Genomic DNA, 16652 nt, shown 5'->3' with positions numbered 1-16652 from the left:
TATGCTCTCTGTCTGTGTGTCTGGAGCCAGACTCTCATTATCTAACTATGCTCTCTCTGTGTGTCTGGAGCCAGTCTGCTCTCTGTCTGTGTGTCTGGAGCCAGACTCTCATTATCTAACTATGCTCTCTGTCTGTGTGTCTGGAGCCAGACTCTCATTATCTAACTATGCTCTCTGTCTGTGTGTCTGGAGCCAGACTCTCATTATCTAACTATGCTCTCTGTCTGTGTGTCTGGAGCCAGACTCTCATTATCTAACTATGCTCTCTGTCTGTGTGTCTGGAGCCAGACTCTCATTATCTAACTATGCTCTCTGTCTGTGTGTCTGGAGCCAGACTCTCATTATCTAACTATGCTCTCTGTCTGTGTGTCTGGAGCCAGACTCTCATTATCTAACTATGCTCTCTGTCTGTGTGTCTGGAGCCAGACTCTCATTATCTAACTATGCTCTCTGTCTGTGTGTCTGGAGCCAGACTCTCATTATCTAACTATGCTCTCTGTCTGTGTGTCTGGAGCCAGACTCTCATTATCTAACTATGCTCTCTGTCTGTGTGTCTGGAGCCAGACTCTCATTATCTAACTATGCTCTCTGTCTGTGTGTCTGGAGCCAGACTCTCATTATCTAACTATGCTCTCTGTCTGTGTGTCTGGAGCCAGACTCTCATTATCTAACTATGCTCTCTGTCTGTGTGTCTGGAGCCAGACTCTCATTATCTAACTATGCTCTCTGTCTGTGTGTCTGGAGCCAGACTCTCATTATCTAACTATGCTCTCTGTCTGTGTGTCTGGAGCCAGACTCTCATTATCTAACTATGCTCTCTGTCTGTGTGTCTGGAGCCAGACTCTCATTATCTAACTATGCTCTCTGTCTGTGTGTCTGGAGCCAGACTCTCATCTATCTAACTATGACTCTCATTATCTCTATGCTCTCTGTCTGTGTGTCTGGAGCCAGACTCTCATTATCTAACTATGCTCTCTGTCTGTGTGTCTGGAGCCAGACTCTCATTATCTAACTATGCTCTCTGTCTGTGTGTCTGGAGCCAGACTCTCATTATCTAACTATGCTCTCTGTCTGTGTGTCTGGAGCCAGACTCTCATTATCTAACTATGCTCTCTGTCTGTGTGTCTGGAGCCAGACTCTCATTATCTAACTATGCTCTCTGTCTGTGTGTCTGGAGCCAGACTCTCATTATCTAACTATGCTCTCTGTCTGTGTGTCTGGAGCCAGACTCTCATTATCTAACTATGCTCTCTGTCTGTGTGTCTGGAGCCAGACTCTCATTATCTAACTATGCTCTCTGTCTGTGTGTCTGGAGCCAGACTCTCATTATCTAACTATGCTCTCTGTCTGTGTGTCTGGAGCCAGACTCTCATTATCTAACTATGCTCTCTGTCTGTGTGTCTGGAGCCAGACTCTCATTATCTAACTATGCTCTCTGTCTGTGTGTCTGGAGCCAGACTCTCATTATCTAACTATGCTCTCTGTCTGTGTGTCTGGAGCCAGACTCTCATTATCTAACTATGCTCTCTGTCTGTGTGTCTGGAGCCAGACTCTCATTATCTAACTATGCTCTCTGTCTGTGTGTCTGGAGCCAGACTCTCATTATCTAACTATGCTCTCTGTCTGTGTGTCTGGAGCCAGACTCTAACATTATCTAACTATGCTCTCTGTCTGTGTGTCTGGAGCCAGACTCTCATTATCTAACTATGCTCTCTGTGTCTGGAGCCAGACTCTCATTATCTAACTATGCTCTCTGTCTGTGTGTCTGGAGCCAGACTCTCATTATCTAACTATGCTCTCTGTCTGTGTGTCTGGAGCCAGACTCTCATTATCTAACTATGCTCTCTGTCTGTGTGTCTGGAGCCAGACTCATTATCTAACTATGCTCTCTGTCTGTGTGTCTGGAGCCAGACTCTCATTATCTAACTATGCTCTCTGTCTGTGTGTCTGGAGCCAGACTCTCATTATCTAACTATGCTCTCTGTCTGTGTGTCTGGAGCCAGACTCTCATTATCTAACTATGCTCTCTGTCTGTGTGTCTGGAGCCAGACTCTCATTATCTAACTATGCTCTCTGTCTGTGTGTCTGGAGCCAGACTCTCATTATCTAACTATGCTCTCTGTCTGTGTGTCTGGAGCCAGACTCTCATTATCTAACTATGCTCTCTGTCTGTGTGTCTGGAGCCAGACTCTCATTATCTAACTATGCTCTCTGTCTGTGTGTCTGGAGCCAGACTCTCATTATCTAACTATGCTCTCTGTCTGTGTGTCTGGAGCCAGACTCTCATTATCTAACTATGCTCTCTGTCTGTGTGTCTGGAGCCAGACTCTCATTATCTAACTATGCTCTCTGTCTGTGTGTCTGGAGCCAGACTCATTATCTAACTATGCTCTCTGTCTGTGTGTCTGGAGCCAGACTCTCATTATCTAACTATGCTCTCTGTCTGTGTGTCTGGAGCCAGACTCATTATCTAACTATGCTCTCTGTCTGTGTGTCTGGAGCCAGACTCATTATCTCATTACTCTAACTATGCTCTCTGTCTGTGTGTCTGGAGCCAGACTCTCATTATCTAACTATGCTCTCTGTCTGTGTGTCTGGAGCCAGACTCATTATCTAACTATGTTCTCTGTCTGTGTGTCTGGAGCCAGACTCATTATCTAACTATGCTCTCTGTCTGTGTGTCTGGAGCCAGACTCTCATTATCTAACTATGCTCTCTGTCTGTGTGTCTGGAGCCAGACTCTCATTATCTAACTATGCTCTCTGTCTGTGTGTCTGGAGCCAGACTCATTATCTAACTATGCTCTCTGTCTGTGTGTCTGGAGCCAGACTCATTATCTAACTATGCTCTCTGTCTGTGTGTCTGGAGCCAGACTCTCATTATCTAACTATGCTCTCTGTCTGTGTGTCTGGAGCCAGACTCTCATTATCTAACTATGCTCTCTGTCTGTGTGTCTGGAGCCAGACTCATTATCTAACTATGCTCTCTGTCTGTGTGTCTGGAGCCAGACTCTCATTATCTAACTATGCTCTCTGTCTGTGTGTCTGGAGCCAGACTGTCATTATCTAACTATGCTCTCTGTCTGTGTGTCTGGAGCCAGACTCTCATTATCTAACTATGCTCTCTGTCTGTGTGTCTGGAGCCAGACTCTCATTATCTAACTATGCTCTCTGTCTGTGTGTCTGGAGCCAGACTCTCATTATCTAACTATGCTCTCTGTCTGTGTGTCTGGAGCCAGACTCTCATTATCTAACTATGCTCTCTGTCTGTGTGTCTGGAGCCAGACTCTCATTATCTAACTATGCTCTCTGTCTGTGTGTCTGGAGCCAGACTCTCATTATCTAACTATGCTCTCTGTCTGTGTGTCTGGAGCCAGACTCTCATTATCTAACAGTGCTGACATCAGAGAGTGACATTTACATGAATGACATTAGTAAAGAGACATGACACAAGACCAGCAGAGATTACACCTGTGTGTGTGTGTCTGGAGCCAGCCTGTCATTATCTAACTATGTGTCTGGAGCCAGCCTGTCATTATCTGTGTGTCTGGAGCCAGACTCTCATTATCTAACTATGCTCTCTGTCTGTGTGTCTGGAGCCAGACTCTCATTATCTAACAGTGCTGACATCAGAGAGTGACATTTACATGAATGACATTAGTAAAGAGACATGACACAAGACCAGCAGAGATTACACCTGTGTGTGTGTGTCTGGAGCCAGCCTGTCATTATCTAACTATGTGTCTGGAGCCAGCCTGTCATTATCTGTGTGTCTGGAGCCAGACTCTCATTATCTAACTATGCTCTCTGTCTGTGTGTCTGGAGCCATACTCTCATTATCTAACTATGCTCTCTGTCTGTGTGTCTGGAGCCAGACTCTCATTATCTAACTATGCTCTCTGTCTGTGTGTCTGGAGCCAGACTCATTATCTAACTATGCTCTCTGTCTGTGTGTCTGGAGCCAGACTCATTATCTAACTATGCTCTCTGTCTGTGTGTCTGGAGCCAGACTCTCATTATCTAACTATGCTCTCTGTCTGTGTGTCTGGAGCCAGACTCTCATTATCTAACTATGCTCTCTGTCTGTGTGTCTGGAGCCAGACTCATTATTTAACTATGTTCTCTGTCTGTGTGTCTGGAGCCAGACTCTCATTATCTAACTATGCTCTCTGTCTGTGTGTCTGGAGCCAGACTCTCATTATCTAACTATGCTCTCTGTCTGTGTGTCTGGAGCCAGACTCTCATTATCTAACTATGTTCTCTGTCTGTGTGTCTGGAGCCAGACTCTCATTATCTAACTATGCTCTCTGTCTGTGTGTCTGGAGCCAGACTCTCATTATCTAACTATGCCCTCTGTCTGTGTGTCTGGAGCCAGACTCTCATTATCTAACTATGCTCTCTGTCTGTGTGTCTGGAGCCAGACTCTCATTATCTAACTATGCTCTCTGTCTGTGTGTCTGGAGCCAGACTCTCATTATCTAACTATGCTCTCTGTCTGTGTGTCTGGAGCCAGACTCTCATTATCTAACTATGCTCTCTGTCTGTGTGTCTGGAGCCAGACTCATTATCTAACTATGCTCTCTGTCTGTGTGTCTGGAGCCAGACTCATTATCTAACTATGCTCTCTGTCTGTGTGTCTGGAGCCAGACTCTCATTATCTAACTATGCTCTCTGTCTGTGTGTCTGGAGCCAGACTCTCATTATCTAACTATGCTCTCTGTCTGTGTGTCTGGAGCCAGACTCTCATTATCTAACTATGCTCTCTGTCTGTGTGTCTGGAGCCAGACTCTCATTATCTAACTATGCTCTCTGTCTGTGTGTCTGGAGCCAGACTCTCATTATCTAACTATGCTCTCTGTCTGTGTGTCTGGAGCCAGACTCATTATCTAACTATGCTCTCTGTCTGTGTGTCTGGAGCCAGACTCATTATCTAACTATGCTCTCTGTCTGTGTGTCTGGAGCCAGACTCTCATTATCTAACTATGTTCTCTGTCTGTGTGTCTGGAGCCAGACTCTCATTATCTAACTATGCTCTCTGTCTGTGTGTCTGGAGCCAGACTCTCATTATCTAACTATGCTCTCTGTCTGTGTGTCTGGAGCCAGACTCTCATTATCTAACTATGCTCTCTGTCTGTGTGTCTGGAGCCAGACTCTCATTATCTAACAGTGCTGACATCAGAGAGTGACATTTACATGAATGACATTAGTAAAGAGACATGACACAAGACCAGCAGAGATTACACCTGTGTGTGTGTGTGTGTGTGTGTGTTCTGTCTACCCAGGTCTATTCAGAAGCTGGAGGAGTTGAATTTAGGGATGGAGAGTCTAGGGGAGGAGGTCCAGTCTCTGTCCCAGCAGTGTAACGGCACGGGCCCGACCCCCGAGAACAACAACAGTGACCCCGCAGGCCTGACCCCTGACCCCACTGTGACCCTGACCCCCGAGCAGGGCCGCCCTCAGGGAGGAGGGGTGGTCAGCAGCACCCCACAACGCACTGCAGGGGGACGGGAGGTGCCCCCACCTAATGAATCCCCCGTGGTCTCCCAGAGGTGAGAAACGTGTGTGTGTGTGTGTGTGTGTGTGTGTGTGTGTGTGTGTGTGTGTGTGTGTGTGTGTGTGTGTGTGTGTGTGTGTGTGTGTGTGTGTGTGTGGCGGTGGAGTGTGTTTGTGGGTGGGGTGTCTATATGGCGAGTGTGTATACATGTGTTTTTCTTTGTGTACATGGCAGGGTTTCTATTAGGAAAATTTGGCACTGGACCCTGTGACCGGCAATATATGCTATATATAATGCATATAATGCTATATATATCTGTGTGTGTTCTAGTCCCCAGAAAGTAGCTGGACAGACCTCTGGATTAGATGACTCGCCAGGAGCCCTCACCCGGAGTAAAGAGGTAGGTTCTCTTTCTCTCACATACAGTCTCTGTCTACACTCCCACTGTAGGTTTAGCAGGACATGAATCTCTCTCTGGGATGGGATAGGGGGGGGGGGGAATCCTGTATCCACTATGATGTCATGCACAGTAACCCTGGATTATACCCTGTGAGGAGTGGAGATTTAATCCATTAGATTCCAGTTAAATCAGGCTGTTGGCTCTATTTCAGAATCATGAATAGCATAAGGCATAGAAGATCACAGATTATACTGGTAATTACAGTGCCTTCAGAAAGTATTCACACCCCTGGACTTTTTCCACGTTTGGTTGTTACAGCCTGAATTTAACATGGATTAAATGTAGATTGTTTTGGTTCACTGGTTTACACACAATACCCCAAAAAGTCAGTGGAATTATGTTTTTACATTTTTTAAAATAAATTGTTTACAAATGAAAAGCTTAATTGTCTTGAGTCTAAGTATTCAACCCCTTTGTTATGGCAAGCCTAAATAAATTCAGGAGTAACAATTTGATCAACATGATTTTTAAATGACTACCTCGTCGCTGTACCCCACACATATAGTTATCTGTAAGGTCCCTCTTGAGCAGTGAATTTCAAACACAGATTCAACCACAAAGACCAGGGAAGGTTTCCAATGCTTCACAAGGAAGGGCACCTATTGGTAGATGGGTAAAAAAATAATAATAATACAGACATCGAATATCCGTTTGAGGTTACTGTTACGGGAATTTCATAATTCCTATGTGTGTTCATTAACCAATTCAATTTGAAATCACCCTGTTTCTAAAGATTTGTAAGATCCTTATTTGCATAAAATAGACAAGAGACCAGTCTTATTAAAATGAGATAATAGTATTTATTCTCGGAGCGCGCTCCCATGGAACCATGTACTACAGTTTATATACAAAATATGACGTCATTGGTTATAGAATGAATCTCCTCCTCTCGACCAAGACAAAGCAGGTTCAAAAGTTTATTCCAACCCACTAGCGCACACTCCAGACACACCATATATCAAGATTATCTTCTGAAGCCTCACCATTATCTATCACTATTTAGCAGACAGTTCCAGATAACGGAAAACCTCTCGCTGTCTTATCTAAATGCCCCAGTTAAAGTTGAGTCGGTTCAAACATAGGTTAATGATCCTTTTTGCTTACTTAAAACACAACCCATTTCCTCCCCAACCTCATTGGAATGGTGTTTATTATGTTGAATTACTCCTTGTTCATGCTACATAATCTCTTATGAATTAACATTATTAATCAGATATAATAAAACAGGGCAGAGTTTAATTATAGTTCTATTTAAATATAGATATTGTTTATTCATAAAATTCCTATCAGTTACAGCCTTATTCTAAAATGTATTAAATAAAACTTTCCTCAGCATTCTACAAACAATACCCCATAATAACAAAGCGAAAACAGGTTTAGAAATCTTTGCAAATTTATTCAAATAAAAAAACACCTTATTTACATAAGTATTCAGACGCTCTGCTATGAGACTCGAGACTGAGCTCAGGTGCATCCTGTTTCCATTGATCATCCTTTCTCTGCAACTTGGAGTCCACCTGTGGTAAATCTAAATTGATTGGACATGATTTAGAAAGGCACCTATCAGGGCCTCCCGGGTGGCACAGTGGTTAAGGGCGCCGTACTGCAGTGCCAGCTGTGCCATCAGTTCGCGCCCAGGCTCTGTCGTAACAGGCCGCGACCGGGAGGTCCGTGGGGCGACGCACAATTGGCCTAGCGTCGCCCAGGTTAGGGAGGGCTTGGTCGGTAGGGGTGTCCTTGTCTCATCGCGCACTAGCGACTCCTGTGGCGGGCTGGGCGCAGTGTGTGCTAGCCAAGGTGGCCGGGTGCACGGTGCTTCCTCCGGCGCATTGGTGCGGCTGGCTTCCGGGTTGAATGCGCTAACCCTGTGTTAAGAAGCAGTGCGGCTTTGTTGGGTTGTGTATCGGAGGACGCATGACTTTCAACCTTCGTCTCTCCCGAGCCCGTACGGGAGTTGTAGCGATGAGACAAGATAGTAGCTACTACAACAATTGGATACCACGAAATTGGGGAGAAAAGGGGAGAAGGGCCTTGGTCTGGAAGGTGGCCAAGGACCAGATGGTCACACTGACAGAGCTCTAGAGTTCCTCTGTGGAGATGGGAGAACCTTCCAGAAGGACAAACATCTCTGCAGCTCTCTACCATAAAGGCCTTTATGGTAGAGTGGCCAGATAGAAGCCACTCCTCAGTAAAAGGCACATGACAGCTGCTTGGAGTTTGCCAAAAGGCACCTTAAGACTCTGACTATGAGAAACAAGATTCTCTGGTCTAATGAAACCAAGATTGAACTCTTTGGCCTGAATGCTAAGCGTCACGTCTGGAGGAAACCTGGCACCATCCCTACGGTGAAGCATGTTGGTGGCAGCATCATGCTGTGGGGATGTTTTTCAGCGGCAGGGACTGGGAGACTAGTCAGGATTGAGGAAAAGATGAACGGAGCAAAGTACAGGGATCCTTGATGAAAACCTGCTCCAGAGTGCTCAGGACCTCAGACTGGGGGCGAAGGTTAACCTAACAGGACAACAACCAAATCAAATCAAATCAAATTTATTTATATAGCCCTTCGTACATCAGCTGATATCTCAAAGTGCTGTACAGAAACCCAGCCTAAAACCCCAAACAGCAAACAATGCAGGTGTAAAAGCACGGTGGCTAGGAAAAACTCCCAACCCTATGCAAACAGCCAAGACAATGCAGAAGTGGCTTCGGGACAAGTCTCTGAATGTCCTTGAGTGGCTCAGCCAGAGCCCGGACTTGAACCCGATCTAACATCTCTGGAGAGACCTGAAAATAGCTGTGCTGCGACACTCTCCATCCAACCTGACAGAGCTTGAGAGGATCTGCAGAGAAGAATGGGAGAAACTCCCCAAATACAGGTGTGTCAAGATTGTAGTGTCATATCCATGAAGAATCCAGGCTGTAATCGCTGCCAAAAGGTGCTTCAAAAAAGTACTGAGTAAAGAGTCTGAATACTTATGTAAATGTTTCAGTATTTCATATTTCAGTTTATTTTTTATAATTCAGCAAAAATGTCTTAAGCATTTTTTGCTTTGCCATTATGGGTTAATGTGTGTAGCTTAATGAGGGGGAGGGGACTATTTAATCAATTTTAGAATAAGGTCTGAATACTTTCTGAAGGAACTGTATCTGTGTCTGTGGGCAGGTCTGTATCTGTGTCTGTGGGCAGGTCTGTGTCTGTGTCTGTGGGCAGGTCTGTGTCTGTGGGCAGATCTGTGTCTGTATCTGTGTCTGTGTCTGTGGGCAGGTCTGTGTCTGTGGGCAGGTCTGTGTTTGTGAGAGACTGAGACCTAAGTGTTCTTAAGTCTGCTGGCGGGCTACTTTGGCATATTTTCTACTAGCTCGGTACCTGAGGATAGAGGGCTATTTTAAATTCTGGTCTCTGATGTTCATTTTGTGTGTTGCAGGGGGACAAGGCCAAGCCCCTGTTTGTAGCTGTGAATACCCTGGAAGACACTCAGGCAGTGCGTGCTGTAGCCTTCCACCCCACGGGAGCGCTATACGCCGTGGGCTCCAACTCTAAGACGCTACGCGTGTGTGCCTACCCAAACGCACCACTGGACACCAGGTAATATACGCACGCACGCACGCACGCACGCACACACACACACACACACACACACACACACACACACACACACACTGAGGGACAGACACACAGCCTAATCATTCCTGAAATTGTCTACTGTTCAACTACTTTGAGCTATTCTGCTGTTAAGAGACTACGACTTAGCTCTCTCTCTCTCTCTCCCCCTCCCTCAGTGGGGTATCAGGTATGACCAAGCAGCCGGAGGTTTGTTTTAAGAGGAATAAGCACCATAAGGGTTCTATCTACTGTGTGGCCTGGAGTCACTGTGGACAGCTGCTAGCCACTGGCTCCAACGACAAATATGTCAAAGTCCTGCCCTTTAGCTCAGAGACCTGCAACGCCACAGGTAAACTCAATACAAGGGTTGGGAGGCTATTCCATCTCACATACACTCTATACACAGTTTTAGGATCAATTCCATTTAATTCATCTCCTGAAATGACTGACTATTGAGTAAAATCCAATGTACAACTGACAATGAAACTTGCAGTTGTCTTATTTTCTCTTCAAACTCTTTTAGTTTGTTTTTGTCTTACTCCCACTCTCTGTTTCTGTCCCTCTCTCAGGTCCAGACCTGGAGTTCAGTATGCACGACGGTACCATCAGAGACCTGGCGTTCATGGAGGGACCAGAAAGTGGAGGGGCCATTCTGATCAGCGCCGGAGCTGGAGACTGTAACATCTACACCACTGACTGTCAGAGAGGACAGGGCTTACACGCTCTCAGTGGACACACAGGTACACACGCTCTCAGTGGACACACAGGTACACACGCTCTCAGTGGACACACAGGTACACACACTCTCACTCATTTGCTCCACAGGACTCATTTACACACACTCATGTACTACTTACTTAATCATATCATATTTCCTATATGGAAATGAAAGGCCTCCACGAGAGAGCGACGTGAGGCTGATGATCTGTGCCTTCATCCTCAGGTCATATTCTGTCTCTGTATACGTGGGGAGGGTGGATGATAGCGTCAGGCTCTCAGGACAAGACTGTGAGGTTCTGGGACCTGAGAGTACCGAGCTGCGTTAGAGTGGTGGGCACTGCCTTTCATGGATCAGGTGAGTACTGCTACCTCACACACACACACACACACACACGTTTCTTTGACTCGCTTACATATGTCTCTCTCGTCCTCTCAGGCAGTCCTGTTGCCTCGGTAGCGGTGGACCCTAGCGGTCGTCTCCTAGCGACGGGCCAGGAGGACAGCGGCTGTATGCTTTATGACATCAGAGGGGGACGCATGGTGCAGACATACCGGCCCCATTCCAGTGATGTGCGCTCCGTTAGGTTCTCCCCCGGGGCACACTACCTGCTCACTGGTTCCTACGACACCAAGGTCATGATCAGCAACCTGCAAGGTAAGGAAGACATCTAGTGGCTACGTCTGAAATGGATTCTATTTTCTATGCACAGTTCGAAAAACACTTTTTCCTCATTCTGGTACGTCACTGCCTTATTCTAAAATGGATTAAATCGGGGGGGAGGGGGTTCTATCACCAAGTTACACACAATGACAAAGCAACAAAAAAAACGGAAATATCTCATTTACATAAGTATTCAGACCTTTTACTCAGTACTTTGTTGAAGCACCTTTGGCAGCGATTACAGTCTTGAGTCTTCTTTGGTATGACGCTACAAGCTTGACATACCTGTATTTGGGGAGTTTTTCCCATTCTTCTCTGCAGATCTTCTCAAGCTCTGTCAGGTTGGATGGGGAGTGTTGCTGCACAGCTGGTTTCAGGTCTCTCCAGAGATGTTCGATCGGGTTCAAGTCCGAGCTCTGGCTGGGCCACTCAAGGACATTCAGAGACTTGTCCCGAAGCCACTCCTGCATTGTCTTGGCTGTGTGCTTAGGGTCATTGTCCAGTTGGAAGGTGAACCTTCGCCCCAGTCGTGAGCTCTGGAGCAGGTTTTCATCAAGGATCTCTCTCTATTTTGCTCTGTTCATCTTTCCCTCGATCCTGACTAGTCTCCCAGTCCCTGTCATTGAAAAAACATCCCCACAGCATGATGCTGCCACCACCATGCTTCACCGTAAGGATGGTGCCAGGTTTCTTCCAGATGTGATGCTTGGTATTCAGGCCAAAGAGTTCAATCTTGGTTTCATCAGACCAGAGAATCTTGTTTCTCATGGTCTGAGAGTCCTTTAGATGCCTTTTGGCAAACTCCAAGCGGGCTGTCATGTGCCTTTTACCGAGTGGCTTCCGTCTTGCCACTCTACCATAAAGGCCTGATTGGTGGAGAGCTGCAGAGGTGGTTGTCATTCTGGAAGGTTCTACCATCTCCACAGAGGAACTCTACAGTCGTGGCTAAAGGTTTTGAGAATGACACAAATATTCATTTTCACAACATCTGCTGCCTCAGTTTGTATATACTGAAGAGTGATCAGGTGAATTGCAATTAATTGCAAAGTCCCTCTTTGCCATGCAAATGAACTAAATCACACAAAAAAACATTTTCACTGCATTTCAGCCCTGCCACAACAGGACCAGCTGACATGTCAGTGATTCTCTCGTTAACACAGGTCTGAGTGTTGACGAGGACAAGGCTGGAGATCACTCTGTCATGCTGATTGAGTTTGAATAACAGACTGGAAGCTTCAAAAGGAGGGTGGTGCTTGCAATCATTGTTCTTCCTCTGTCAATCATGGTTACCTGCAAGGAAACACGTGCCGTCATCATTGCTTTGCACAAAAAGGGCTTCACAGGCAAGGATATTGCTGCCAGTAAGATTGCACCTAAATCAACCATTTATCGGATCATCAAGAACTTCCAGGATAGCGGTTCAATTGTTGTCAAGAAGGCTTCAGGGCGCCCAAGAAAGTCCAGCAAGCGTCAGGACCGTCTCCTAATGTTGATTCAGCTGCGGGATCGGGGCACCACCAGTACAGAGCTTGTTCAGGAATGGCAGCAGGCAGGTGTGAGTGCATCTGCACGCACAGTGAGGTGAAGGTGGCCTGGTGAGGTGAAGGTGGCCTGGTGAGGTGAAGGTGGCCTGGTGTCAAGAAGTGCAGCAAAGAAGCCACTTCTCTCCAGGAAAAACATCAGGGACAGACTGATATTCTGCAAAAGGTACAGGGATTGGACTACTGAGAACTGGAGTAAAGTCATTTTCTCTGATGAATCCCCTTTCTGATTGTTTGGGGCATCTGGAAAAAAGCTTGTCTGGAGAAGACGAGGTGAGCGCTACCATCAGTCCTGTGTCATGCCAACAGTAAAGCATCCCAAGACCATTAATTTGGGGGGTTGCTTCTCAGCCAAGGGAGTGGGCTCACTCACAATTTTGCCTAAGAACACAGCCATGAATAAAGAATGGTGCCAACACATCCTCTGAGAGAAACTTCTCCCGACCATCCAGGAACAGTTTGGTGATGAACAATGCCTTTTCCAGCATGATGGAGCACCCTGCCATAAGGCAAAAGTGATAACTAAGTGGCTCGGGGAACAAAACATTGATATTTTGGGTCCATGGCCAGGAAACTCCCCAGACCTTAATCCCATTGAGAACTTGTGGTCAATCCTCAAGAGGCGGGTGGACAAACAAAAACCCACAAATTCTGACAAACTCCAAGCATTGATTATGCAAGAATGGGTCAGGATGTGGCCCAGAAGTTAATTGACAGCATCCCAGGGTGGATTGCAGAGGTCTTGAAAAAGGGTCAACACTGCAAATATTGACTCAACTTCATGTAATTGTCAATAAAAGCATTTGACACTTATGAAATGCTTGTAATTATACTTCAGTATTCCATAGTAACATCTGACAAAAATATCTTAAGACACTGAAGCCACAAACATTGTGGAAATTAATATTTGTGTCATTCTCAAAACTTTTGGCCACAACTGTAGAGCTCTGTCAGTGACCATCGGGTTCTTGGTCACCTCCCGGACCAAGGCCCTTCTCCCCCGATTGCTCAGTGTGGCCGACCGGCCAGCTCTAGGAATAGACTTGGTGGTTCCAAACTTTTTCCATTTAGGAATGATGGTCACTGTGTTCTTGGGGACCATCAATGTACCTTTCCCCAGATCTGTGCCTCGACACAATCCTGTCTTGGAGCGCTACGGACAAAACTCTTCGACCTCATGACTTGGTTTTTGCTCTGACATGCACTGTCAACTGTTGGACCTTATATAGACAGTTGTGTGCCTTTCCAAATCATGTCCAAATCAATTGAATTTACCACCGGTGGACTCCAAGTTGTGTAAACATCATGGATGATCAATGGAAACAGAATTTCTAGTCTCATAACAAATGGTCTTACGTCATTGCTACTCGATCTATGCATAGTCACTTTAACTCTACATGTACATATTACCTCGACACTGGTGCCCCCGCACATTGACTCTAACGGTACCCCCTGCATATAGTCTCGCTATTGTTATTTTACTGCTGCTCTTTAACTACTTGTTACTTTTAGTTTTTAAACTACATTGTTGGTTAGGGGCTTGTAAGTAAGCATTTCACTGTAAGGTCGACTACACCTGTTGTATTCGGCGCATATGGCTAATAACATTTGATTTGAATACTTATGTAAATAAGGTATTTTTTAATACATTTCTAAAAACCTGTTTTCGCTTTGTCATTATAGGGTATTGTGTGTAGATTTGATGAAAACCTTTTTTTAATCCATTTTGAATTCGGGCTGTAACACCACAAAATGTGGAGTAAGTCAAGGGGTATGAATACTTTCTGAAGGCACTGTAGTCCACTACTTTCAACCAGGACCCATAGATCTCTGGTCAAAAGCAATGCACTATGTAGGGCTTAGGATGGCATTTCAGACAGTCGCTAAATAGTCTGGTGATGGTTGTTGTTCAACTGTTGTGTGTTGGTTGTTGTTAAACTGTGTGTTGGCTGTTGTTCAACTGTTGTGTGTAGGATGTTGTTCAACTGTTGTGTGTTGGTTGTTGTTCAACTGTTGTGTGTTGGCTGTTGTTAAACTGTGTGTAGGATGTTGTTCAACTGTTGTGTGTTGGATGTTGTTCAACTGTTGTGTGCTGGTTGTTGTTCAGCTGTTGTGTGTAGGATGTTGTTCAACTGTTGTGTGTTGGCTGTTGTTCAACTGTTGTGTGTTGGATGTTGTTCAACTGTTGTGTGCTGGTTGTTCAGCTGTTGTGTGTTGGTTGTTGTTCAACTGTTGTGTGTTGGTTGTTGTTCAGCTGTTGTGTGCTGGCTGTTCAGCTGTTGTGTGTTGGTTGTTGTTCAACTGTTGTGTGTTGGTTGTTGTTCAGCTGTTGTGTGTTGGTTGTTGTTCAGCTGTTGTGTGCTGGTTGTTGTTCAGCTGTTGTGTGTTGGCTGTTGTTCAGCTGTTGTGTGTTGGCTGTCTGCCAGTGTTGTGTGTGATTTGTTGGTCTAATAATAAAGCAAAAAAAAACTAGACGTATTTATTTGGTTTAGCTGCTTTCATCGACTTATGAGGAATCACTATCCAGGATGGAAAGCTCGCCAGTGGCCAAAATGCCTGAGTTCCATCCCTGCTCACAAGTCCAAGCACATGTATTTAGGCTCTTTGTACACACAATAATGTGTTTTTGTCTGTGCAGGTGACTTGACGAAGCCGTTGCCCCTGACTCTGGTAGGGGAGCACGGTGACAAGGTGATTCAGTGCAGGTGGCACACACACGACCTGTCCTTCCTCTCCTCCTCCGCTGACCGTACCGTCACACTCTGGACACACAACCCCTAACACACACACGACCTGTCCTTCCTCTCCTCCTCTGCTGACCGTACCATCACACTCTGGACACACGACCTGTCCTTCCTCTCCTCCTCCGCTGACCGTACCGTCACACTCTGGACACACAACCCCTAACACACACACGACCTGTCCTTCCTCTCCTCCTCTGCTGACCGTACCATCACACTCTGGACACACAACCCCTAACACACACAACCTGGATGCACCCTACACTCCCTCACCAGTTGCAACCAACAGGACGGTTTATCCCTCTGGAGTGAAGTCCGAGTGGTTGTATCAAGGTTTGATTTCATGCTCAGCTCCCCTCACTGCTTCTGGGAACAACTCACTCTGGCAACTGCATCCTGTACTTAGTGGTTCAACAGGTGTGTCTGGGGGGGGGGGTACAATGGGGAAAATGCACCAACTGGAGATGTTTTGCTACAGTGCATTGTTTCATATGGTGCCTACAGTTATCCAGTTTCCACAAGAGCAGAATTCCACGTGGGTCCTCTCCATTTCAGGGTCAAAGTTGTGACATCATTCCAGAAACAAAATGTACATTCCTCATTAGTTTGCACAGTCAGTGTGTTTGTTACCATGCTGCTATTATTTGAGAAGAAACCAATGTTGTGATCTAAACTGCTGACTGTGTGGTTCATTACATCAGGTGATCAGTGTGGGATATCAACTATCGAGTTGAATCTGTTGCTTCGATCAATTAGCTGTTGTCAATACTACTAGTATGCCCCTATTGTGGAACTTTCCGATGTCTAACGCTACTGTGGCTTTGTAAAAAAAAAAAAGACATACTTTTTTGGGAGGGGGGACTTGTACGTTGTCATGTTTAGTGCAAAATGCTATCTTCGGGCAGATATGGTGTTTCTTGCATTGGCTTGCTTTCAAATACAATACTGGTTTTATATCAACATGGAAGGGAATTACAGATCTACTTTTTGGCTTGGCCAGATGCAGCAGCGTACAGTTAAGTTGTAAGCAACAATCAATCACTTGTATAGCTTTACTTAGTTCTGCAATGTTACTGGTTGTTACCTAGATGGCAGTCTTTGACCATAAAGGGATTCTTATGCACACTGAAATCTTAGCAAAAGCTCTACATCACATTTATGAACCTGTATTGAGGGGCCATGTTTAGTTTCTGTATCTTATGTTTGCACCAGATACAGGCTTGAGTTTTAGGCTTTGTTCATCAATTTTAACAAGGCCAAACTAATATGTATTTATTTATAATTTGTTATTGTATGTCTAGTCATGATTTTCTGTTGATATGAAATAAGATGGTTCTTGTATTTAGCTTTTATAAAAACTTGTTTTAAGAAGTGACTAAGAAATGAAAGTGTTCGCTGCGGTGGTATGTAAATAAAAGCCTCTGACCCTTGA

At 45.4% G+C, this 16652-nt stretch overlaps 1 protein-coding gene across 1 annotated transcript in view; it reads left to right on the top strand.

The window, feature by feature from the left end:
• The window catches only part of wdr47a (WD repeat domain 47a), a 32773-nt gene extending 16121 nt beyond the window's left edge, over window positions 1-16652 (top strand). Inside the window, exons 10-18 of the mRNA XM_046320698.1 lie at window positions 5282-5548; window positions 5824-5893; window positions 9379-9539; window positions 9734-9906; window positions 10127-10297; window positions 10501-10632; window positions 10714-10932; window positions 15118-15261; window positions 15386-16652. Of these exons, the coding sequence (XP_046176654.1) occupies window positions 5282-5548; window positions 5824-5893; window positions 9379-9539; window positions 9734-9906; window positions 10127-10297; window positions 10501-10632; window positions 10714-10932; window positions 15118-15260 (1336 nt within the window). The 3' untranslated portion in view covers window position 15261; window positions 15386-16652. The remainder of the gene's footprint in view (window positions 1-5281; window positions 5549-5823; window positions 5894-9378; window positions 9540-9733; window positions 9907-10126; window positions 10298-10500; window positions 10633-10713; window positions 10933-15117; window positions 15262-15385) is intronic.

This window comes from Oncorhynchus gorbuscha, linkage group LG22, assembly GCF_021184085.1.
Source record: "Oncorhynchus gorbuscha isolate QuinsamMale2020 ecotype Even-year linkage group LG22, OgorEven_v1.0, whole genome shotgun sequence".
Lineage (NCBI taxonomy): Eukaryota > Metazoa > Chordata > Actinopteri > Salmoniformes > Salmonidae > Oncorhynchus > Oncorhynchus gorbuscha.
This window is presented reverse-complemented; position numbering and strand designations above follow the sequence as displayed.